General features: G+C 39.3%; 1 protein-coding gene across 4 annotated transcripts in view; it reads right to left on the reverse strand.

The window, feature by feature from the left end:
- The window catches only part of EPS8 (epidermal growth factor receptor pathway substrate 8), a 130,121-nt gene that overhangs the window by 37,499 nt on the left and 67,221 nt on the right, over positions 1-25,401 (reverse strand). For all 4 annotated transcript variants that reach the window (XM_018919828.3, XM_009095155.4, XM_018919827.3 and 1 more), the window contains exons 3-8: positions 16,231-16,321; positions 15,138-15,211; positions 5,096-5,163; positions 2,732-2,893; positions 2,382-2,531; positions 51-133 (exon numbers count right to left, since the gene is read on the reverse strand). In XM_018919828.3, the coding sequence (XP_018775373.1) occupies positions 51-133; positions 2,382-2,531; positions 2,732-2,893; positions 5,096-5,163; positions 15,138-15,211; positions 16,231-16,292 (599 nt within the window). In that variant the 5' untranslated portion in view covers positions 16,293-16,321. The remainder of the gene's footprint in view (positions 1-50; positions 134-2,381; positions 2,532-2,731; positions 2,894-5,095; positions 5,164-15,137; positions 15,212-16,230; positions 16,322-25,401) is intronic.

Raw genomic sequence — 25,401 nt, forward strand, 5'->3', positions numbered from 1 at the left:
TGTCATACTATCTGATAATCCTGCACACTGCCAAGAAGTTGGATTTTTACCTCAGTGTCTCAAGCCTCTTCTTTTGCTTCCCACTTTTGCTGTCACTGATTGCACTTTCAATATCTTCGTGAATAAGGGTAGCCTAAGGAGACAGGAGCAGGAAACATCAGGAATCAGCTGCTCTTTGAAATAAATATCTCACCTTTAGACAGAGAATACCTGATCAAATCCCATTTATTTAAAAGCACTGGGACAAATTATTTTATGCATAAGCCATAAAAAAAGAACAGAATAAAATCTGGGAGTTGGCATTTTTGTCACTACTCCAGCCTCAAGCATTATCATCACACAAGAACACAATCTAGACACCAAATTTGTCTGAGCAGCTGTAATTATCTCAAGTCAACCACTATTGCATAAGCTACTTTTTCCCTCTGCAGAGATAATTTTTGGTTGCCTCAAGTATTTTGTTTGTCTCAGACTATAAAAGGAAAAATCTACTAAATATAGAAGCAGCAAAACTGCTATAGGTGGCAGCAGCATAAGCATTAAGAATGTAACTTGTCATGGTTCAATTTCCTTTCAGAGATAATGACAGCCTCCAATTTCTCTCTGATGTGACAGAAGATGAATTTTTCAGAAGATTCCCTAACCTGTCCCTTCCTGCCCCTCCACAAGTGCAGCCTGCCTCCACCAGTGGCCCTTACAAGTGAAATTTTGATACATGTCTGAAGCATTATTTTAATAGATCCTGCATTAAATAGGTCATGGCTTCTCACAGGATTTAGAATGCTCTGTTACATGTCTTCAGCTGACAAAATAATTTCCTACAAAGGCTGTCAAAGCCCAAATCTGTCAGTGCCTGGCTCACTCCCAAGGACCATGTCTTTCCCAGTACCCTCACCATGCAGAAGTGTGTACCTTTTTGGGGGGAATCTGTGACTTCTGCTAGGACCAGAAGACATTGTTGAATTTAGGATTCCAGGGGATTACAGGACTTTTCAGGCTATAATGGATTGCACTACAGAATAGTTAGGATACTTCAAGCTTACAGAATTAATAGGAAAAAACTGTAGGGGACCAGAGGAACTTAAACCCAGAAGAAGTCCACTAATCCAACACGCTTGGTATTTACTATTTAATTTTTTTCTTGTTTATAAAATGTCAGAATGCCCCAAAATAGTATTGATTTTAACAATTTTTTACTGCAGAGGCTCCTGGAGTTGCTTGTAACTTCAAGCAAAAGCAGGGAAAAGCCAAAAGAGAAAGACCTAAACTTTCAAAACCAGAAAAGTTTCATGGGTAAGGAAAAAAACCCAGGGTATGGCCACAGAATGAAACAATACTTCAGAACTAAGGGAGATATTGGACTTCCAAGTCATGCTTCTGAACTCTATATTTTTATATCTCCACAGAGGAACAACTTCAAAAATGAAGAGGGACCAACTCTACACATTGAGAAGCTGGGTCCAAACCCTCCTGAAAAGGGATCCCTGCATTATTTAACACAACACCCCCTGATCTTCTGACAGGATCCCACTTCCCTTTAAAACAGCAAATTCTGTGCAACAAATCACACAATAACTAATCATCCTCACACCACTCCCACCATGCTAATTCCAAAATTGTTCCACAGCATGATTAACAATCTGGTCTTTCAAGACAATAACACAAACTACTACAAAGGAATGAAGAAATCCCCATGAAATTATTAACTCGAATTACAGAATTAAAATTTATAACCTCAGAAACAAAGAAATATGGCAGAATACATTAAAAAATAATTTACACTTGAAGGCAATATTTCCATCAGAGACAAGCAATTTCTTTCCTTGTTTTGCCCCTCCTGGAAGGAATATTTTCCCTTTCAAGATTTCTCCAGCAGAGCAGAGATGCAGAGAGGTGAGAATGCAGAGAATGTTTAATTGCTCAGTGACAAAAAGAGCAGGAAGGGTAGGTAAGATTCAGGGCTCAGATGAGCTCTTTGCAGATTATAAAATAAATTTGAGAAAGCTCAAATTATTTTACACCACTTTTTTCAGAAGTGGGAAGGCAAACCATAGACATTTTCCAAAGCTTTATACATTTGCAAACCCAAATTAGCAGCTAGAGAGTCCAAGAACCAATATTTACAGTAAAGACATATTTGAACATGCACTGAGGAGTCAGTTTAAATATTAGATTACTCCTTTGCAATAAATCCTACACTACATTTACTGACATACTCTAAGTAGTGCTGATATCATAAGTGGATTAAACTTACAGCATATTTACAAGAATAAAAGTAAAGAATTATCTTCTATGAATTAGCTCATTTATCTTTATCCACTGTACTGGCCAAGTCATACAATCTCCCCTATTCAAATAGCAGATCTCCACTATTATCTTACCTTAATTTCATCACACTGGAAAAGATGCAAATCAGGCTTGTTTTGGGTTGGTTCTTTACATATTAATGCAAGAATTGAGTTGTAGTTGCACGCATTCATCACAGCTTGGCAATGCTGAATTGTGCTTAAAGGAAAATTCTCCAGCTCATTCTGTCAGAAGAGGAAAAATAAAGAAGAAAACACAAAATGCCACCTTACTATACAGTGTCCTGATCTCAGAAAAACTGCATGAGCAAAAAAGGGAACGTGATAATCAGCTAATTAAAATCCTCAGTCTCACACACATCATTTTTCTGCTGGCTCCCTTTTCCCCTCTCTCTGAAAATGAGACTGTCACTCACAGATCCTACCTTTGATTCCAAGTCCACCAAGCTGACAGCTTTGTCATCCACTTGAAGAATCATGTCCTGAGTCCACACTTTGCCTTTGGCATCCAGCAATTTCAGCTTCCTTATTCCATCATCCACGGTGATCATCGCCTCTTTTCGGTCCAGAACAAACGTGGTCAAGTGCTGGGGAGTAAAATGTACATTTAAAAGGAATTAGGATTGCAATTTTCCCTATTGTTCAGGAGTGCCAATGTTTAAATTGTCAGGGAGTAGCAATGCAAATTATTCATGAGTAAAAGTGGCAGAGCCCTCCTCTAGGACATGAGGAAGGATGTTCAGCCCAAAATGTCATTTTAAGTCTACTGATTTCTGTAGCTTGCTTTTTGTCACCCACTGTCATTTCCTCACTACTGTGAGCAGTCAGACTTGAAGGCACATTCTGACATCCTCCAGGTATCAAAGCTAGCATTAAACCACGAGTTTTAATTAGCTTTTGGAGGAGTAAAAACCTGTCTCTCTCTCTCTCTTGGCAAGCTGATTCAGGAGGTGCCAGCAGAGGCTTCCCAGAAGCTCCCTGCCAACGTAGCTCCACCACCACCACCCTGACCTGGAGTGTCCTCATCTCTTCCAGAGCTGCCAGAAGCCTGCTGGTGGCAACCAGGATGGGCTTGCATCTGACTGGGACACCTTATGGATGGGCTGGTCACTTTTCTGTGCAGCACAGAAGAAAATTGTAACAATTTTTTGCTCACCATCAGCTTGGAGTATTCTCCAGACTCAGTTAATGGCTTGGAAACTAAGTAGTGCCTCACAAACATCACCTCAGTTGGCTTCCTTGTCATTATGGCTGTGGCAATTTCTCCTTCAGCACGCCAATTGTGCAAGAAAACCCACAAAGTTATTTTGTTTTGTTCAAGCATAAATCCACCTTCACATTCTAATTGAAGATCTGGTAACACTCATTCAAGCTGAACCACATTTAATGTGTGTCTTCTAAATAACTTTAAAACCCAAAAATAATAAAAAAGGATTAACTGTGCTTTCTTCTCTTACAGGATAACAGCACATGGTAATTAGAGAGAAGAAAGTAGGTGTAAGCTGCATATAATCAAAGTATTTTAAAGAAGTAAAGTGAAACAAACTCTGCACTGGCTGCTTACCCAGGAAAGCTCAGATTCTACATGCAAGTACTAATTGTTATGCCAGTACAGGAGCAAAACAGTTATGAAGAAAGCACAAAAAATAGACAGGCAATTGGAACCAACACAGGGATTCATTTGCAAGCTGATTGTTGGACTGAAGCACTTGAAATTAGGAGCCTTCTGCATATGATCTCACAATTCACAGATGATTTAAAACCCAGCAAAAAGGATCTGAGGATCTGTGGTGTTTGTAAGACTTGGCTTAACCCATGACAGTGGTCTGGTGGCTGCAGGAGAAAGTTTAAGCCAAAGCAAGGCTCCAAAAGGAGGCACTGCATTCAAAAATGAATAACAGGCTGCACACAGGCACTCAGGCTTAGCCTGCTGAATATTTTAAACATGAGAGCAGCGTGCAGGAATTCTGCAGAGCAGCTTAAGGCAGCAAGGCACACACTCTGCTCTTCACTCTGTGTGTATTTAACCACCACGTCCTCAGCCCACTGGGGCTTGGAGGGTTAATGCTCAGCTCTCTATGACTATTCTAAAACCTCTGCTGATCAGATCTGATCAGGGTTTTAGTTTTAAACACCACCCAGAGTGCCTTGCCAGCAGCACAGCCTTGTTCAGCTCTGCCTCATCCTTGCCAGGCTCAGAGACAGGGCAGCACAAGGTGGGGAACTGATGCCCCATTGAGGAGCCCTGTCCTGTTCTGCTTGCCAAAGCACTCACAGCTTTGCACACACCCTTCCACATCCAGAGTTCAGCTCATTGGGGCAAGGCTATAGAATTTGAGACATTTCAGGGTAATCTGCTCTGAATTTGAGACATTTCAGTGTAATCTGCTCTGAATTTGAGACATTTCAGTATAATCTGCTCTGAATTTGAGACATCTCAATGTAATCTGCTCTGAATTTGAGACATTTCAGGATAATCTGCTCTGAATTTGAGACATTTCAGTGTAATCTGCTCTGAATTTGAGACATTTCAGTGTAATCTGCTCTGAATTTGAGACATTTCAGTGTAATCTGCTCTGAATTTGAGACATTTCAGTGTAATCTGCTCTGAATTTGAGATATTTCAGTGTAATCTGTTCTGAAGTGACCCCAGGCTGCAGGGATATTTTGGAAGATGCAAGTGCCTTCAAGCTTATAATATATCCTCACAAAAAAGAAAACAAACCCATGTAGGCAAAACTAGCCAGATGTAACTGAGAGCTGTAATTGGTGTATCCCTCTCATCTCACCTCCACGTGGTACTGTGATGTTTCAGATATGCTGCTGACACTGTCTCGTGCATAATTCTTCCTTTGTTCTGCAGATGGGAGGAAAAGAAAGAATAATTATTCATTCAGTGCCTTATCCTGGTGCCTTGACTGCTTCTCAGAGACACTTTGGACAAGTTGCATCCATGAGGAGAGGAGATAAACTGTGGTTAATCTCTGTATTTCAGCAGAAAAGACCTCCACCCCCTCGTGGCCCAGCACAAGGACCATTTTTACGTCAGCAATGTTACCAGGGAGCTGGTGGGTGCCCAAAAAAGCCACTTATCTCACCCAGTGGGTCAGGACTGAGCTCTGACTGCCAACACTGCCTTGGGAAGGCTGATTATTGAAATCTTTGCCTTGCCACTGTAGCAGCAGCATGATAACTGGCACAGGGCTCGTGTATCTGCATGAGCATCCTTGAAAGCAAAAGTATTTTCTGATATACACAAATAATTCTCATGCTAAATCTGCAAAGGCACACACACAAAAAAAGGCCTGACTCAGCCTTTATTTCTTCATGAAGTATTCAATTCATTGAATTGCTAATGTAGAAATAGGCATGGAAATATACATAAACACCCCAAAATATCTCCAAAGAGGAATATTTTTCAGTTAACAAAACACAATGCTGCAAAACCAGAAACATTATGTGCCTTTTAATCTGTGCAGTAGATTGACATTAAACAGGAGAGGAAGGAAGGGGAAAAGCAAGATGAAGACACAACACACACCCACACCACAAAATAATGAATTTAGATGAAACCTGAAGAACACTTTTCAATTCTAGTGGAAAAAAAAACCCACAACAACCTTTGGAAGTTGTGGGGTTTTTTCACTACAATCACTTAAGTGCCTGATCTGGAAGACCAGGAGCTTTGTTGTGAAAAAGTCAGTATGTGACATGGCCAAGAGAGGTCTAGGGAAACTCTGGATATTGGTAATTTTTTTCCAAATTTCATTAAAGATCTCGATTTCTAATCATCAAGTAAAACAGGTGGTTTGACTTTTTTTCATGTGAATGAAAATACAAAACATACATATGAAATACATCAATTTCAGCACACTTGGAGTAGCTTGAAGCAAAATAAAAGTGATTTTTGTTGACAGGAAGGTGAAGTTACTTTGTGCAAAATAAAAAAAAAAAATCTAAATACTATAAAATATCTGATCTGTGACATACAGAGATGTGCAGTGAGGAGTCCATAAAAGCCCCCCTACCAAAGTCCCTTCTGTGACCAGGGCTCCTTCATGCAGGAATTCCAGGTGCAAAGACAGCAGTGCCCTCCCTTTCCAAGGTCACTTGTGGGACGATTTGTCACATTTTACAAACACACCATTATCTCTTCCCTTCTCAGTGATTTTCACAAAAAACAAGTTTCTGAGATAGAGCACTGGCTTGAAGCTCCCTTCCCATGGTGACAAATGCCACTGAAGCAGCAGAGTCACCCTAATCCTGTACAGCAGCTGCTCAGTTTGCTTCAGTGAGGAAAGTCTGCAGAGCAAACAGTCAAATGCAAGGAAATGATCAGAAATTATCAGAATTTTCAGCCAGGTGTGTGAATATTTCAAAACAGAGATCTTGCTTTCATGATGCATTATTCTGAAATCCCAGGGCAGAGGACCAGCCTTGACCATTCCATCTGCACCTACTATTTCTGCTTTTGCAGCATGCTGCTGAAATGATTTTTTTTCAGCTGATTTTTGTCTTTTGAAGCACAGCACACACACATGCACACCCCAACACCACGGTCAGTAAAGCAGTGCTGTCTGATTTGCTACCTTTCTTTTTTTGTTTGGATGATGATCTGAAGAAGTAAAGTCCATCTGTTCCTAATGAAACAAGGGGATTAAAAAGCAGTATCTAGTTTAATCCCATAGAATTATTTGCATCTCTAAGGGGATCAGTTAGCAGCCTTCTGCTGTGGACTGTAAATGATACTTAAATACTGTCCAGTAAGAAAGAGTATCTGCTTTTAACAAAACAAACAAAAAAAGACTTCTTTCAATAACAATGCACCAAATACTCAGTTTTGAGAGTTGTCTTACAAAAATGTAAGTTTTGTGCTATTGAATTAAACAAGCATCAGAAAGTTTACATCCACTGTAAAGTTTGTAAATGCTGCAAACAGTAACTTTGGAGCTGCTTGAAATAAACAAAGGAGGCTCCAAAGGAATTAAAAAGCAGAGAGTAAATTTGCAGGAGGCTCCTTATTCTGCTTCTGTGTTCAGGCAGGAATTTCACAACCACTTGCAGCATGGATTAACAGATCCCCTTCCACAGAGCAGCTCAACACTCCCAGCCAGACAGGATGGAAAGTGTCCAACACACACTGTCATGGTGAGATTAAATGGGAATTTTATTAAAGTCTTGTTAGTATTATGTTGTAATTTACAGCAACTTTAATAAAATTGACATTTAACTAAAGTCAATCAATGGTTTTGTTAATAAACAAAAAGCAGGGACGCAAGAACTGAGAGTCCAAATTGAGAGCAATTCAGATTTACACATTTATTTCTTTAAGGCAGGTAGAATGAGAATTAGAACCTGCTGGAGACTCAAGTTATCATTTAGAGCAGAACAGAACATTTCATTTGGGACTGAAACACTGCTATAGAGGATCTGGAGGTGGATTCTACAGCTGCACCCTGGAATTATTCACCCATCAAAATGCATCTTCTAACACGAGTCCTGGCATCAGGCAAAATTCTTCCATTGTTGGAAGGATTTGTCTTCAGCCTTTGTTTTTCAAAGTTTTTACAATCCAATGGTTCCTAAGTGAGTCTCCTTTCTCTTAGAGCTCCCTCAGACATGGTTTTCTTGGCTGCCTGGCATGAATCACACTGAAGGAAGAACAGTCCCCCCATGATGATATGAACATTACCCAAAGAAAGAGGAAGAAAAAAAGAAAAGAAAAAGAAATAAAAAGACTGCCAGCTAAAATGCATTCCCTGTCCCATAATTTTTTCCAGCAGCTCAAAACAAATCTTCAAACTGCTTTCTCCCAGTGCTTGGCTCCTGTCCCAGATGCCACTTGCAACCCTCCAAAAGTTCTCCCCTTTCCATCAGAAAGGACAGAAACCCTTTTGCACCCCCTCCTGCTGAAGTGTTCCACTGCCCTGAGCTCCTGGAAAAGCTGATCAAAGCCTGCAAATCTGCTCTCTGCCTCCTCCCCAGATGACACAGGGGACTGCTGCTCCTTCCTGCAGCACCTCTGTGTTTCCATTTCTGAGTCAGGGAGATCTCAGCTGGTGATTCTCACAGGTTCTTTCATCTGGATAAAACTTTTTCTTTTCCTACAGAGGTGCCCATTGCCATTCTTCAGGAAATGCAGCTTCCATCTCTCAGCTCCTTCACACATCAGAGTGACAGATTATTACCCATCAATATTAATCTGGCTGCTTTTACAGACATCTTAAAGCATCCCTTAACTTATCACACTGACTTCAAGTGCAAGTAACACAAGCTCTGCTGCTGAAAATGAGCAACAGAATTTGTTGATGTGCTGAATGCAGTGGGTCTGGCTAGGATGGAGATGATTTTGGATCTGATAACATGGGGATATTTTAGCTGAGGCTGAATGGTTTCAAAGTCTTCTCTAAATTTCTTATTCTGCTGCCCCAGTGAGTGGGCTGGGGGTGCACAAGAGGCTGACACAGCTGGGACAGCTGGCCCTAAGGACATTCCCTACTGTTTAATATCCTTGCTCAGCAATAAAACTGGCAGGAAGTCTTCCCAAAGACTCCTTGCCCAGGTGGTTTGGCCATTGCTCTTCTTGTGGAAGGTTGTGAGCAAATCCCTTTGTGCTGTTCAGTCCTTTTTCCTCCCTGTTCTTTCCTTCACCCCCTAAGCCATCTTTATCTTGATCCATCAGGGTTTTTTCCTTACATTTTCTCTTCCAATTCTGCCCCCTGTTCTGCTGCAGAGAGGAGACAGGGGAATGAGAAAGCAATTGGGAGGTCCTCAGTTGCTGGCTGGGGTCAGCCCCTGACACTGAAAACAAAATTATGTTTTGTATGCTCTGTTTCATTCTCCTCATCCTCCCAATCAGTCTCAGCCTCTCACAGGTCCCTTCATGCATGAAGAGCCTATTGAAGCTGAAGTGAAATACTACAATAGAGACTTCCAGATGTGAGGCATAAAACTATCAAAAGATGAATAAAACGATCAAAATTATTGAGTTTTTTTCCTGTACACTCTGCTCATTGCAGCTCTTACATCCACCACCTAAAGTACAGTGCAGCCCTAATAAAAGGTTAGCTCAAACTCTGCTGATGTGCTGCACAGCATTTAGATAAAGGATTTTTCATTTGGTATAATAAAAAAAAAAAAAGAAATAAGAGAAGATCATGGCAGAATACACTTAAGTTAAATTCTTAACCACAATCTATAGCAAATGCAACCCAGAAGAATTTGATTTAAAAAAATCTCTCACAACACAAAGGCAATAAGATAAAAAGCAGCACAACATTTCACTTATAGGTCCTGAATGTAACATCTACCAGCTACTGAAGGTTCCAGAGGAACAGGAACATTGATCCACAGAAACCAGTCCTCTTCCTGATTTCTGATGTGGGCAGATATTACAGCAATTCCCTTTGTGTGAAATTACTGAATTCACCAATCATCAGGAACAGACCATGTTTCTGTTTTCAAACACAGGTTGAACACTTCTGATTTTATTTTCATTTTTGAAAGCATCCACAATACCAGAAAACACAAATCAACCTCTTGACCAAAGACTTCCAGCCAAGTCAAAAGTTCTACCAGCCAGTACATGACACAGACCACCAGGACTGTGGATTGCTCTGAAATTTGATGGCAATCCACATGGCCATGGATTGAGAGTCTCCTCCAAAATCTGTCCCCAGAATCCTGGACTGACAGCATAAAATATTTCTACACATCATCAAGCAGAAAAACTCAATACTTAATTCACTACCATCTATCTGCATTGGACTGATTGTTGATACCCTTTAAGAATAAATTGCAAAAACAAAAATCAGCTTGAGGCAGAGCAATGTGCAGGAGATGTGACCTAAACATCCGTGGTCAGAACTTGAGTTCAAATCAAATTTCCTCTTCAGAGGAGCAAACACTATCATTTATAAATCAGAGATTCATGCCAGAGGCTTCTCTCTGATGGCTGTGTGGAAGAGGCTGTCAAAGGAAGTGTGTTGTTTAGAAGTCAATTGTCACATTAACCTGAGAACCAAAACACTGCGAGGATGTTACGTGGAGAGCTTCTTTCAGAGCACTCATTTACCTGCCTGTGAGCTTGTGAAAAATGTGTATTTTATGATTAAAATGAATATTATATGTGTTATGTTAGAAAGTTATGCTGTATTAATTTTCTTAAGTGGTGTGTTAAATATAGTTTTAGGTTATAACAAAATGTTAAAATAAGAACTGTGCTATGTAAGACACTTTTTTAAAAGAAAGAACTGGTAGTGAGATAGCAGCCACAGGACACCTGAATCTTTCAGAATGAAGAATTTATTGCTCCATTATCAGAAGAAATGAACTTCTTCCTGCCTTGCTCAGCCCTGGAGATGCCATCAGGATTCAGAGGAAAAAGTTGACACTGACCAGACAGAATCCTGTGTTTGAATGGAATTTATGCATACACCTCATTATGTATGAATATGCATACACCTCATACAGGATGCTTTAAGGGTTTATCCTCTGTTGCTTTTAAGGGTTAATCCTCTGTTAAAGTGGGTCTTTTTTGGGCTTATTTTGCCCAGAAAAGGTACCCGGACCACCCTTTGTTTTTTATTTTCACATTTTGTCCTAAATCCTAATTGTCCAACTTTTTATTACTCTAATTATATTACTATTTTTATAACCATTTCATTACTATTAAACTTTTAAAATTTTAAAAACAAGTGCTTGTCATTTTTCACAAGCTGCTTGAGGTTTCCTTGAATTTGTTACACTGCAGTTCTTGCTCTGAACGAGGCATATGAGCAATGCAAAAAAATGTGTAGCATTCACATCCTCTGAAAAAATCCCTTTGCCCAGGATTTTTCTCCTGGGAAGCTGAGAGGCCTCAGAGAAAAGGAAAACAATGCTTATCTCATTTGCTTCTCCTGTGCTGTGCCCATGTGGAATGTGTTTGGAGGTTGTTCACCCACAGGTGATTGTATTATTGGATTTCTGCTGGGAGTTGTTTTCACTCAATGGCCAATCAGAGCCAGGCTGTGTCAGGACTCTGGAAAGAGTCAGGAATTCTCATTATTATCTTTTTAGCCTTCTGTCTGTATCCTTTCTGTATTCTTTAGTATAGTTTAGTACAAATATAATATATTATGATAAAGTAATAAATTAGCCCTCTGAGAACAGGGAGCCATATTCATCATTCCTCCCTGCCACGATGGTCCCTGCAAATACAAAGCACAGGCAATTTCACTTCCAGCTCCAAATCACAGCCACCAGAGTATACACTCAGTGCACAAACACTAAGTCTGTTCTAATGTGCTGTGAGAAGACAATTTTAGCAACATCTTTCAGTTCTGGGCTGTACAATAACCTGACAATTTGGAGTGAGCTCCTGGTCCATCCCTGCTGAGGAATGATGCTGCTCCTCTCTGTGTCAGGGGCTGGCAAAGCCCCAGCACAGCCCTGAGACTGCTGCTCCTCTCCCCACAGGCAGAACTGCTCAGGACAGATGGAGGAGCCAATGCTAGAACAACAGATGACAGCAGAAGCCAAAACCCAGCTCAGATGGAGAGAGCAGGAAGCAAACGTTGAAACAAACCCCATAAAAATGTGCAGAGAGCACCTTCCCTGCCTCAGAGGGAGATTTGTCATGCAAATAGAAAACAGCTCATTTCAGGAAGGAAATGAGTGAAAACAAAGGGATTGTTTGACACAGGAAAAAAGGCAATTGCAAGGAAGTTTTTGCTATCAGACAGGCACATTAGAGATAGTGATGGCTCCGGTCTGGCTTTGAGCTGAACACCAATAATAACAATAATTAATAGCTGAACACCAACAATTGGTAACACCAATCTCCTTTCCCACAGCACCCTGGCCAGTGCTGTGTGGTGGCTGAAGGGCTGAATATTCATGAATCACCTCAGCAATGGCATCAAAGACATAAACATCATGCCAGGACACAAACATGCCAACATATATGCCAGGACAGAAACATACACACCTATAAGAACAAGCAAAAATAAATAGGAGTAATAGTAATAATAGCAGTAGTAGTAATAATCATCATCATCATCTTATTATTAGTAGTATTATTACTGATTTTATTATTATTTAGTCTTTACTAAAAATAATAACATCAGTAATAATAGTAATAATATTTTATTATTATTTAGTCTTTAGTGCGTGGAAGAAACTGAGTTCAATATCAAGTGGGCACTTGATATAGAATTAAATGGCCCAGGCACCATTTTACTGGATAGTCAGGGATAGGTGGCTCAGTCCAATTGACTCTCAAGTTTCCCAAGAAAAGGAAGATTTTAATAGGGAAAATCTCCTGCTGACCTCATGCTGTCACATTTTAGTAAAACTAAAAAAACCCACAGTCCATTTTACTTTTACAGTATAATTACATATATTTTTCCCAGCATAAGTGAACCTATTAAACACACAAGCTTTCTGTATTAACCTAAATAGTACACATACATTTAAAATATATGTACACAACAAAATATAAAAAGGAAGCTGAGACAGCTTCCTCCTGCTCTATAGGATTTCAGTCTCAATATTCTCAAAAAAAATTTAGTTAGTTATTAATTATAAGTAAAATACTTTGTAATGAGCATTTTCAACCCTGTTTAATAATTCCAATATCACTGAGTTGCTTTTCAGCCCATTTGGGAGAGTATGCACAAAAAACTTAATATCCCAAAGGAAGAAGAGGCACATGGGATGCAGCAGAATAGTAACTTTGTTGCTAAAAATTTGAAAAATTGCCCTGAATTTGAGAAAGATTTTAGGTGTTTTCCTTATTTTCTCCAGCTCATAAATGTGGTGATAGCAACACCCTTCTTCTTTATGTATAAAAAACAGAGCAGAAGTAGTAAAATGTGCAAACTGTAAAAGCTGTGCCAATTCATATCCACTTGGAGCTCCAAAATAACTGATTCCTCTACTTCATTCAGCTCCTGGCAACTGCAACTATCATTCTGTGATTTATCTACCAGCCACAAAAGTGAACCAAGGACAACAATTCCCTTTACAGGAGCCCCCATGCAGCAATTTCATGGCAGCATTTTCCTTAGTGCCTGAATTCAGTTAAGTACTTTGGGAGTAAAAAAAATACCATTATTCACATCAAATTCTCTCACTTGTCCCCATCTTCTCCTGACACATGGCCATCCCAAATGTTTGATATGAAAAGGCTCACAGAGATATTTTAAAGCCCACAAAGATTAAAGGACACAGTTAAGACACTGATACTGCCATGCTGTTCAAACCATTTACTCCTGAAAAATTATGATGATGACATTGAATGAAAAAGGAATCACAACACTCTCATAAAGAAATAATCTGCTAAGAGTTTTTTGCAATGTCTCTTCCTGGTTTCTGTTGCCACCCACTATTTCTGTCAACACTTGCAATCAGTTTGCTGAGTGAAGCCATGCAGGATGCAGAAATCACTCTTTAAAATGATCAGCTCAGACTTTTCCTCAGTTTCAGTTCCTGCCTTCAGCCCTATGTCAAGAAACTGGCTTTTGTAGCATAGCACTAAAACAAAGTAAATTTGAACTTTGATTCAATGTTTAGGTTGAATATTAGGAAAAAAGTTTTCACCAAAAGGGATGTGAAGCACTGGAAGAGCTGCCCAGGGCAATGGCTGGGTCAGGATCCCTGGAGGTTTGAGATGTGTTTGTGAGGCATTCAGGGACAAGGATCAGAGGAGGGCTTGGCAGCACTGGGTTAACAGTCAGACTCGATGATCTTGAAGGTCTTTTGCAACCTGAAATGATTCTAAGGTCCTAAAGCAGGCTGGCATCACTCCCCTCAGCTCTGAGCTCCCTCCCAGCCACCACTCCACCCCACAAAGGAGGGAGAGAAGATTACTGCTTGGGATGTTGCAGCTATAGGCACTGCTCTTTGAGCCTCCCAGCTGGTTAACTGCAGCTGGTTAACCAACCCAGCTGGTTAACCTGCAGCTGGTTAACCAACCCAGCTGGTTAACCTGCAGCTGGTTAACCAACCCAGCTGGTTAACCTGCATGGAGGGAGAGCTGGCTGAAGTCTGAGGGGTCCAGCACAGCACCAGGCTCTCAGGGGAAGCCTTGACTCATCAGTCACAGTGATGCTCAAAAGAGCATTTAGCAACAGGCACAGACTCACAAAGCAGAGCTTCTCACAGCTCCCTGCTGCTGTTTCCACCACCAGCACAGCCATCAGGGGGATGTAGCAGGATGACCTGAAAATGGTGCAGTTTGGCTGGCAAGGAGCTTGACTACATTTCTCCTGCACAGAGATTTGGTGTCAGGCTGCAGAGTTGTGTGTACAGCCAAGACAAACAGCATTTGTAGTTGGTGTTTGTAACATCACATCTGACAGTCACACAGCCTGCTGAAAACAGCACTCTCCAAGCAGGACTCCAAATCTGTCACACCAACTCTAATTTCCATTAAATCCTGGTGTCAAAGAAGAATATTGTAGGTGCCTTTTCTGCTGGCAGGGGATGAAGTTAGGGAGGCAGAGGGAGGTACAGGAGAAATAAAACCCCACAAGGGTTTAAGCACAGCTAAACCCTTGAATGCCTTCTCTCTGGTGCATAACTTAGCTACAGGATCACTCTGAGTTTTGTGATGAATGCTGCCTGGAAAATGAGCAGGTGGGAGCTCTCTGCTTAGTAAACAGCATTTTCTAGGTAGTTTTAGTAGGAATAAAACAACTTTTTTTTTTAGTTCAGTTGACAGACACACCCATGTGTATGTACATACACTTTCAGATTAATATGTGTAAAATATTTCCACCACCACATCACAATCACTATTTAAACAGCAATTTAGCACAGAAGTTTAGAGAGTTTTTGCCACCTTACCATAGAGAGCTTTTGCACTTGTTCTGGAATTCTGCTCCCTCTCTGCCTGAGCAAACGTTGGGGAGCCATAGCCACTGGAAGAAAACATTTCTGATTATTTTCTGTACAGATATATTTGACAGGCACTGAAAAAAAACCCCTCCCCTTACTACACAAACCTACAACATTAGTAACAGAGGGAATGATACCAGATATTTGTTCCACAGCATGAATATGAGGGAGAACATTTCACTTGGGCTGCAGGCCCTTCTGAGCTCTCTTTTGTTGCATTAATACAACATTGTGCACAACTGGAGTGTGGGATCCAAATAAACAACACCTTAACTCCAGCAACAGACTTCACAGCACAATTATAATAATGATAATAATAACAATAATAATAATAATGACTATGCCAAAGAACTGGGTAAGATTTGGGGTTTTTTTCCCTGCATGCACAAGTGTTGAACAGCTTTCAATGAAAAACTTAAAATGACTCTGATTGTCTGACACAAATATAAAGGCAATATGACTGCAAGTGTTTCAAAAATGAGTGATATATGAGTTCACTTTAATGAGAAGCAAAAGACACCCCAGATATCCTGCTCCATACAGGAATGCTTGTTCCCTGGCATCAGATGGGCAAATTCTCATTAGTGCAGTGAGTGAGTCAGTGCCATGCCCCTGATGCAGGGATCACCCTCTCATCTCAGGCAAGGTAACACTTTCAGGTAGCAGTTGCTCAGCTCTCTTTCCTGGGAAACAGTCTGTTCTCACAGATGGGAGAGGCAGCCTCATCTTTTATGCATAAAAATGCATTCACTCAGAGCTAACCTTAAACATCTCAGGCACACAAAGGCCTCTCTGAGTAACATAATAAGGATGTTATGGCTACTGCAATTTATTTTGCTCTTCCAGATGAGTCCATGCAACAGTTTTCCCTTACATGCACACAAAAAAATCTGTCACTCTGGTTCCACAGTTATTTCTTCTACAAAAAAAGCCTTTTTATCATTCCAGTGGGACCTACCAATTACAGCTCTGAAATGAAAGCCTAAAGAAGGAGGCACAACACTATTTTGTCCATAAAAGGCAAGTCAAAGGCAAACCTTACTTCATTTGAGGGAAGTAACTTCCATATCCACCGGGAGGGGTGTTTGATATGTGTCCATTCATTCTCACTGCCACTCACTGGGAGAAACCACCTGGGAAAAGGAAAAACAGCACATGAACTGAAGGCTCCTAAAAGGTGAAGGCTGAACACAGGTGTAATACAAACCTACTGAGGAAATGATGGCTGAAATGGAACAAAATGGCATCAACAAGTTCAGTTGTTGGTAACTGCACCCCAGTGATGCCCCAAAGACCCACAATGGGACTTCTCCCAGTAGCAATTTGATAGTTACAGCTTCAAATAATTTATAATTTTGTGAACAAAGCTATTATTTTTGATACAATGGTCTTTAGGAATAGCTGTAGAAATAAAAGGCTCACTAAACAAAGAACAAGATCTACTGCAAGAGTGAACAAGATGTTCCAAATGGTAACTTTATTGCTCAAGCATGCTTGATTTCAGCCCTCAATTCGTTTCTTTCAAATGCAACTCTTGAAATGACCTTTTGATACACATTCTATGAAACATATCAGCTGAATTGTTAGAAAGATGCATTATCAAATTAAAACACAATTGTTAGCACAAAAGGAAACTTGGTTAGCTATTTTAGTCCTTAAGAAAACTCTTTTTTTTTTTCCTTTTTTTGTTAAGCAGCACTCAACATCCTGCAAGTTTGGCGTGCCAAATGAAACCTTTCCTATAAAAGCAGTGCTGAACAGGCCATGATAAAACAGTTTAAAAAATTCTCCCTTGTATAACACGTCCATTGAAGTTAAAACTAGCTCTGGAAAGTGACTTTCACAACCCTTTCATGTTGAAATTTACCACGGACAAACACTCTTTCATTTACATAGATATATGAATAATATAAATTTGAATATTTCTCTACATTTCAGTCACACTGCAGAGCAGTCAGAAGTGTATCAGATGAAATTTGTGCCTACAAAATCTCTGTTTCCAAAGTAAGCACAGCCTGCTCTGTTTGCACTAGAGCTGCCTTCTCTTCTGAGGCCCCAATCCATCTCCCTGCCCCACCACAACTGTTCTCCTCTTGTTCTGCAAAGAAGCAGCAGCTCTTTGACCTGCCAGGACCCACTGACTGCCCACATGTATTCTGATATTCCTTCTTCCATGCAAAAAGCCAACCAAAATCTGTGCTGAGCTCTAAACCCATCAGTCAGTTCAAGAGGAAAACAAGCTTTGGTGGTTTTTGGTGCTGAGGGCAGAGTTTTTATACATTTCTGAGGAACAAACCCTGGATGCAGTGAGCAAAACCAACTAGAACAGTGTATTTGGTGGTGTATTGGACATGCCAAGTGAAATGATGTACTTGTATTTGAGGTGTGTTTGACACTCCAAGTGAAATCATCTGCAAGAGCAGTGTTGCTTTTAGTAGGTATATACTTGCTAATTTGGCTTTATATATATTTATAAAGCCAAAATATATATATAATTTATATATATATATATATAGATATATATATATATATATAGATATATATATATATATACACATATATATATAGATATCTATATATATATTATTATATAACAATATAATAATTATATATATTATATATCGTTACTATATATTATTATTGTTGTTATTTTTATTGTTATTATTAATATTATTAAATTTTTTTTTCGAATCTTAGCTCCTTACAGAACCTCTTAGTTCTGTAAAGAGCTAAGATTTGATATAAAATTAAATTATTATTATTATTATTATTATTATTATTATTATTATTAATAATAATAATAATATAATAATAATAATAATAATAATAATAATAATAATAATAATATAATAATAATAATAATAATAATAGTGCCACAAGCACATTTTGCCCCTCAAATACACCTCATATCCAAGCTGGTGGCCTGTTTGGCTGCTCTAAGACTTTTTATGGAGTGCAGTCCTTAAGAGCTGTCTCCAATAAATTACTACCCATGTTGAGTGCTGCTCAATTCATTAGAAATCACAACCTTTGGGAAGCACCCTGAAATCATCCCGTGCCTTGAAAGGATACAACTGTTCATTTTCTCAGCAGAATTTGCCAGCTCACTGTGCACTCCCTGCTCCATGCCTGGCTCAGAGTGCTCCTCTCCAGCCCAGTCTGCCTCTGAGCTCTCCACCACTTCCTATCAGCTATAAATTCTCATCATCATCTGCAGCCATGCTCAATTTGCTGCCTGCTTAGCAGTTTCCCCTGTGATTAGCTTCCACAGAGACACCACATCCAAAACACACAAATTATCCCCTCTGCTGCTTGGTATCCCCACTTTACTTCCCATCCACACATTGTTTAAGACAGTACTTATTGAATAATTCTGGTTTTCATAATCTTTTTTGATTTGTGGTCTTTTTCATAGGCCTATTTGTAAGAAATTCTTCAACTATCTGTCTTAAAGTGAGATCTGGGGTGAAAAAACCCCTTGGTTTAAAACTCTCTCAGAATAATTCCACTGCTCTGACATCTTAATCTGACAAATACTTGGTTTGTATTTGTATTCACTCCGTTTTATGGAGGTGGTGAAGCAGATATTTTAAGCAGAAGGAATGTAATATATCAGGATGTAATATATTAGAATTTCAAGCCTTTGAAGTCAGCATGACACGCTGAGTTTGAAAGCAGCAAGAAAGCTGAGCAGCAGATTTGCACACTGGGGAAAGAAACCATCCCTCATGACTAAATTCTTGCCCACTGTAAGGCACAACACCACTTAAATACAGAAATTATGTTTTGAGTGAAGAGATACTGAAAATCTGACGTCAAAAAATTGACTATTAAAATAAAAAAAAAAAAACCCAAGCAGCTTCTTCTGCCAAGCAAACACAAAAATTTCAGTCACCTTTAGCTGATATGCAAACAAAACACCACTTGCTATCAGACAGTTGAATAAAACCAACAATATTTCCTGTCCCTCATGCAATTTTCCAGTGCTTTTGAAATGCCAGCACATCTGCCTTGACATGACACTTCCAATGCTCCTGGAATTTCCTGCAATGCTTCTGCCACTTGGTTCAAGAAACCTCCAGAATGGGAATACAAACAAACCCTTCACTATAATCATTTATAATTAGTTCAAATATTTATAACAGCATCAAAAAGCTACTCGTGACTCCCCAAAATTATCACACAATTGGATCTCATTCAATCTAAATGTTTCATTTTAAAAAAATAATTTTTTTTTAAATTAAGTGTATGATGAAGAAAGTAAAAAAACCACAAAAGGGTAACAGTATGTGCAGGGCTTTATTATTGCCTTGTTCATCTTTCTCTGCTGTGTTTCTCATCTCAAAGGCTCTTTGATCTCTTATGAGCAGTCAGTCCTGTAGCAAAAGTCACCCCCTGCACACTGCAAGGCCATTGTCAACCAGGAGTTTATTAATAAACTCCACTTCCTCTTTAATCTTCCCTTTCACCCCAGCCCAGCAGTTCACAGCAACCTCCAGTGCTGTCCCAGACTTTAAAATAAACATCCTTCACAATTAACTGTAAATCCCTCTTCAATTAGGCCTGAAGTATCAACAGTTTAATTGTGAATATGACCAAAAATGGTCACATCTCTGGATCCTGCCAAAAATTCACCCAACTCATGCCTGCTCTGAAAAAGAAATATTTTAAACCAGGAAAGCTAAGTAAGATTTCAAGAAGAAAAGAATAATAGGAAAAATGATAAAATAATAATAAAGGAAATATCATGGTATTTATCCTTCAGTATATTAAAATAATATATAATTAAAATAAGTTTAAAATATTTATGAATTTTTCATTTTGAAAAAAAAAAACCCACAAAATTCTCTCTCAAAAAAAAAACAAACACAAAAAAAAAAAAAAAAAAAAACAAACCACAAAATTCTCTCAACAACAACACAAAAAAATCCACCTAGGACTTCCCTGCTGCCATCAGCTTTATTTTTGAAGGGATATTGATGGTCAGGAGCTCTGTAAATGACAAAGGTCCAGCCTTCATGGCAGAGAAACCATTTTTGAGGCTTTTGTTCTTTTGTTCAGCAGTTACAGGTGGTAATCCCAAGCATGGGGAGAATCATGCCAGTGTACAACATAACAGTCATGAACACTGTTTTATTTTTTAAAAAATTACTCTTTGTCTTCCCCATCTTGTAGCACAACAGCCTCGAGAAAAAAATGCAATTTTTGTGGCACATCAGCAGCTCACATGTCCTGCCATGTCATTTCCTAACAGCAGTTTGAAAGTTACAAAATCCCCAAGGTTATTTTGAAAAAAAACGACCCAAACCACCTTTCCCAGAAAGGCAGAGCTGCATCATTAGAGCAAATTAGATATTCTAGAGCCTGGTGCTGCTCTCCACTCATCCTGAAGCCATCAGTCCCACCCAGAGGCAGATCACAACATCATATGGAAACCAAAAGGGAAACAGCTGAATGATGTGGATATTTTAGAAATTATGGAGGGGGAAGGGCTAAGGAGAAAAGGATGCACAGGGAAGCCAATAATGGCTGCAATGATTATTGTCCACTGATTAAGAAAATGTTATTATTATCATGTGTGGCCCAAACCCCCCAAAATTCTCCCCAGGCAGAGCACAGGCTGTAACTCCAGCCTAAAGAGAAAGCAGTGGACATTACAAGGCAGCACTATTCCCTGGTGAGTGCAGCAATGTCAGATAAGGACACTCTCTCTCTCCACCCTTCCCCTTTCAAAAGAATTACGGAAGAAAAAAACAACAGGAAAAAAATTAAAAAAAAAAAAAACAACCAATGTACTCAGGGCTCACTGTGCATTCAGGAAAAATGCCTCTCATTGCTGTCCCCCAGCATTCAGCCCTGCTGACCTGCAGAATGTACAGAAACTGTTTAGCTTGCTGTGTGACTTGCCATTTTTCATCTGCTTCTTCTCAAACCTCATTCTGCTCACCCACACACAACTTTCCCCACTGGTGCTAAATTTTCAAACAGCATCTCCTGGTGTCTGCCCTGCTGCTCTGAGCCATTACTCTCCTGTTTGTATCTTCACTCCAGCCACAGATTTTACAAAAGGGAAACTCCTGGCAGAAGTACATCCTGTGGAGCCAGCTGAAATGTGGCTGCTGCCCTTTGCTTTGGGACTTCAGAGCACAGCCAAGAGCAAACACGAGTTCTGCTGCTGGTTGGACATCTTGCCTGGAGATAAACCCCAAAATGCTCATGAGTGCATGAGTAAGTGATCCTTCTGAAATGATCCCTGGGGATTTTCCAGCCTCAGTGCACTGATACCAGAATTTCTCTGAGAAAAATCTGCCTTTGGTTGAGCTGGCAGCAGCTCTGCTCTGTAATGTTTTCAGTTTCCTGTTCAGCAGGTTGGAGCATCCAAACGCTGGTAGAAAAGATGACAGCAAAAAAAACAATGCAGAAAATTGAAAGCCAGGCCCTTCAAGGGCTAGAGTTTGAACCCAAATTAACTTGAATCCCCAGCACTGGGACTCTTGTCCCCTTTGCCTCTCTCAATCCACTGTATTTATATTTATTTTTGAAGCTCTCTGAGATGTATATACTCCAGTATTCACTCCTGTGTCCAAGCACCAAGAAATATGTTGATAAAATAATTTGGGAAAAGCTTTTTCCTTCAGGACCTGCCTGCATTCAGCATGACCCTTAGCACTAACTACACTGCACTTCAGCTCATGCAAATCTGCTCTTCTCTGATCCTGGTTTTAGGTTTTAGTGCTGGATGCAGTGTTAACTAACTGGGGTTCCTGCTAAAGAAAACTGGAGGTGGGGAGGAAAGGACTGGATGAGTCTCCCTCTCCTGCCTGAATTTTGCTCCTAATTGAAAGCTGAACTCCACCCCAGAATATTCCTGACCTGTTGGGTCAGGGGTCACAGGGCAGAAGCATTTCAAGCACCTAAAGACAGTGACAGACAAAAGCCACCACTGTGTCCAGGCAGGGGACAGGGACAGGGCACACAGAGTGCCCAGGGGGGAATTGTCAATGCATCCACATCCTTTCCACAGGGCAGTGCAGCAGACAAGCTCCATCAGTGCTGCCTTTGCCAGCTTCAGAAAGTGCTTTGACTTCCACTGACACTTTCTGAAATCTAACACTCTTCCCTGAGTCCCTCAGCAAGGAGGAGTATCCTAAATTCATCAGCAGCGTTCCTTTCAGCAGGAGGGAGAGGATAAATTTATTAGGGAAAATTTGTGATCATAATTATAAACCAAAGTAGATAAAGGCCTGTCTTCAGAACAGAATTGCTACCTAAAATAGAAGGTTTCCATTGGAAATCTAAGATAAACATAATTAAAAAAAAAATTAAGAAAGAAAAAAAAATAGTAATTAGATAAAACAAGATTTAAAAAAAAAAGCCCTGGAACTCTTCTTTTTCCTACTATGATATTTCCCAGTTAAAGAAATATTCTAACAATACAATTAGGGTGGCTATCTTTTATTTTGTGGGAGGGGAGAAATACGAAGAGCAACAGGAAGAACTGACTGAATAAAGCTCAGACCATGTTCCTAGACTTTGCCCTTATTATTGCCTCACTCATAAAGACCCTGCTTGAAAACAGGTTCTTATTCTGGCATGGCAGAATAAGAACCTGTTTTAGTAATAGGTATTTCCATCCCTTTCACTCAGGCCTGGGCCATGATTTATAATTAACCATACTGAAAGAAAATAAAACAGCTTTACAGACACAAAAGCTTCAAAGACTTAAAATCCCCATTGCAACAAAGGAACATTAATAAATATGCCAAGCACTGAAGGCACCACTCACTGCTATTTTTAATTAGAGAATTAACCACCTCATCTAAAGCAATGTGACTATTAATTACCAAGATCAAGATCATTATGCAGTCCTTGCAGAATGTATCACCACAGCTGGAATATCTTGTATAAAAGAAAAAAGAAAGGATAAAAAAAATATCCAAACAAAAAAACTTCCACATATACAGAGCAGTCCAAAGAGGAAGGGGTTTATGGCATATGAAGGAATTTGTAGAGGAAAGTAGAAAAAAGGGAATTTATTGTACCATAAAAATCAGTGTATTTGGTGAGTCTTTGCCAGGTAAAGCAGTGAGCTGACAAAAGACAACATTTTTATTCATAAAACCCAATTCCAATGTGCCTACAACAACACACTCAGTATCTTCACTTGAAGAGAGATGTACAAAAACTTGTCCTGGTTTGAGTTTTTGGTGGGTTTGTTGCTTGCAATTTTTTGTAGGGTTTTTGTTGCTGTTGTTTTTTGCATTTTTCTTTGTTTGGTTGGGTTTTTTTGGTGTTTTGGGGGTTTCTTTTTGTTAAATTTTAATTCTTTTAATAAAACAAAAAAACTGCTGACTGGTGATTTCTGCTGACCCAGCACAGAAGCCACAGCTGTATCTCCCTTCTTTATACTCCCTATTTTTTTTTTTTTCTTATTTCCTTTTATTCTTTGATACATCACACTTCAAATGAGATCATTAGATTTCAAAAGATGGCACTTCAGACACTACTTTGAAAGTCAGTTTGCAGTATACAGCCAACTTTAAAGCCACCACTTTAGAAATGGAAACTTCTAAAATCTTCTAAAGTATATAAAGGTTAATAAGATAATGCCTTTAGGTGATGTTTTAGATAGTTTTCCTCTAATTCTGGCCAAAAAATGAAAGAACTTCCAACAGTTAAAAAGTTAAAAAAGTTAAAAAGCTGCTGCAAGTTGCCCAAATGAAACTGGTTTAACCACCTAGTCACATTTATTAGCCAGTTAATAACTGTGCCATGGCAATATTAAACCTGGCGTGGTGCAGTTCATAACAAAAGCTGAACTGAAACCTGATAATGACATACTCCAACCAGACTGTAAAAATTCACATGAAGGAGGAGGAGGGGAAGAAAAGGCAGGAGCACTCTTCAATACCTCTCTAATTTGATTAAAAAGAAATGTGGCAAGATTTAATTTTTGTTCTCACAATTTTCTTTTCTTCAGTTTTGGTGAAGTTATTGAAGTCCATTGGTTATTCCCATAGAAAACCAATTTCTGTGTCTGGAGCAATTTAAAATTCTGGATTGAACAAGACAGAGTTGAGTAGGAGGAACATCCACTGGCTTCCTGATGACCTCGAACACTCAGGCTCCAAACCACTGTGGATGGACCACCCACTGATGGCATTCCTTGGTGATTTAGCTTTGTTTATTGAATCTTCAGCTCTTTCACCAGTAAAGTGCTCTGAATGCAAACTAACATAAATCTGGAAGGCCTCAAACTTTACTGTGGCAAGGGTTCATGCTCCAAGTCTTACTGGAAGATTTAGATTTTCTATATTGTACCCCAAAAAAAAATTAAAAGGCAGTTTGCATGCAGTGAAAAGAGAAAAGGCTCTGTTTAATAAAGGTGAACAAATAGGTACAACTGAAAAGTTAAAAAGTTATTGATCAGACCACAACAAATCAGCAATGCTGAGCATAAGGGTAAGCTCACGGTGGAACTCAATAGCAAATCCAAATTTTCATTTTAAAACTTAATAAATAAGCACATACTATTCTAATGATGCTGACTAACTCTTCAAACTTCCCTGACTCAAATAATGGGCAAACAAGGTTTCACAAGACTGATATGCAAATCCTCATGACTTTAGGTAACACAATCTAAACCAAACAACACCAACAAAAGTTTTGGGGATTAAACATTTTTTAATGCCAGAAAAGCCAGCAGAGTACTCATATTCTCAGAATTAATTTAAAATATTCCCCTAATAGTGTCCGCATGGTAACAAGTCCATAGAGACTCTGGAAATGAGGCAGAAGAGAGAAAAGACAAGGAAAGCATTTTAATTTTTATTTAATTAGCCGATTTAATTTTTAAATAAAATTGGAGGATAAGTTGCACTGTAAGCTATTTTTAACACTAGCAGCAGCAGCCACTGAGTTTTACAAACAACAAATTTGTTCAATTTTCCCATCTATGAAAAAAAAGAACCCATAACACCATCACCAGACCAACTGAGATATTTAATTTAATGCAGTGAAAAAACACAATTATTTTGTTTTCACTCAAAAATTTGCACTGGGAGAATATTTTTCAAGGGAATATTACTTTTTGTTTTTATCCCTTCTGCTTGAAATAACTCCTTGCTACCAACCAGGAAACCCAAAATCATTTCCTACTCCACAGCAGAATAAAGTAGAGACCTGAGAAGAGCTGTGTGACTTGTTTGCTTGC

This window comes from Serinus canaria, chromosome 1A (genome assembly GCF_022539315.1).
Source record: "Serinus canaria isolate serCan28SL12 chromosome 1A, serCan2020, whole genome shotgun sequence".
Taxonomy (NCBI): Eukaryota; Metazoa; Chordata; class Aves; order Passeriformes; family Fringillidae; genus Serinus; species Serinus canaria.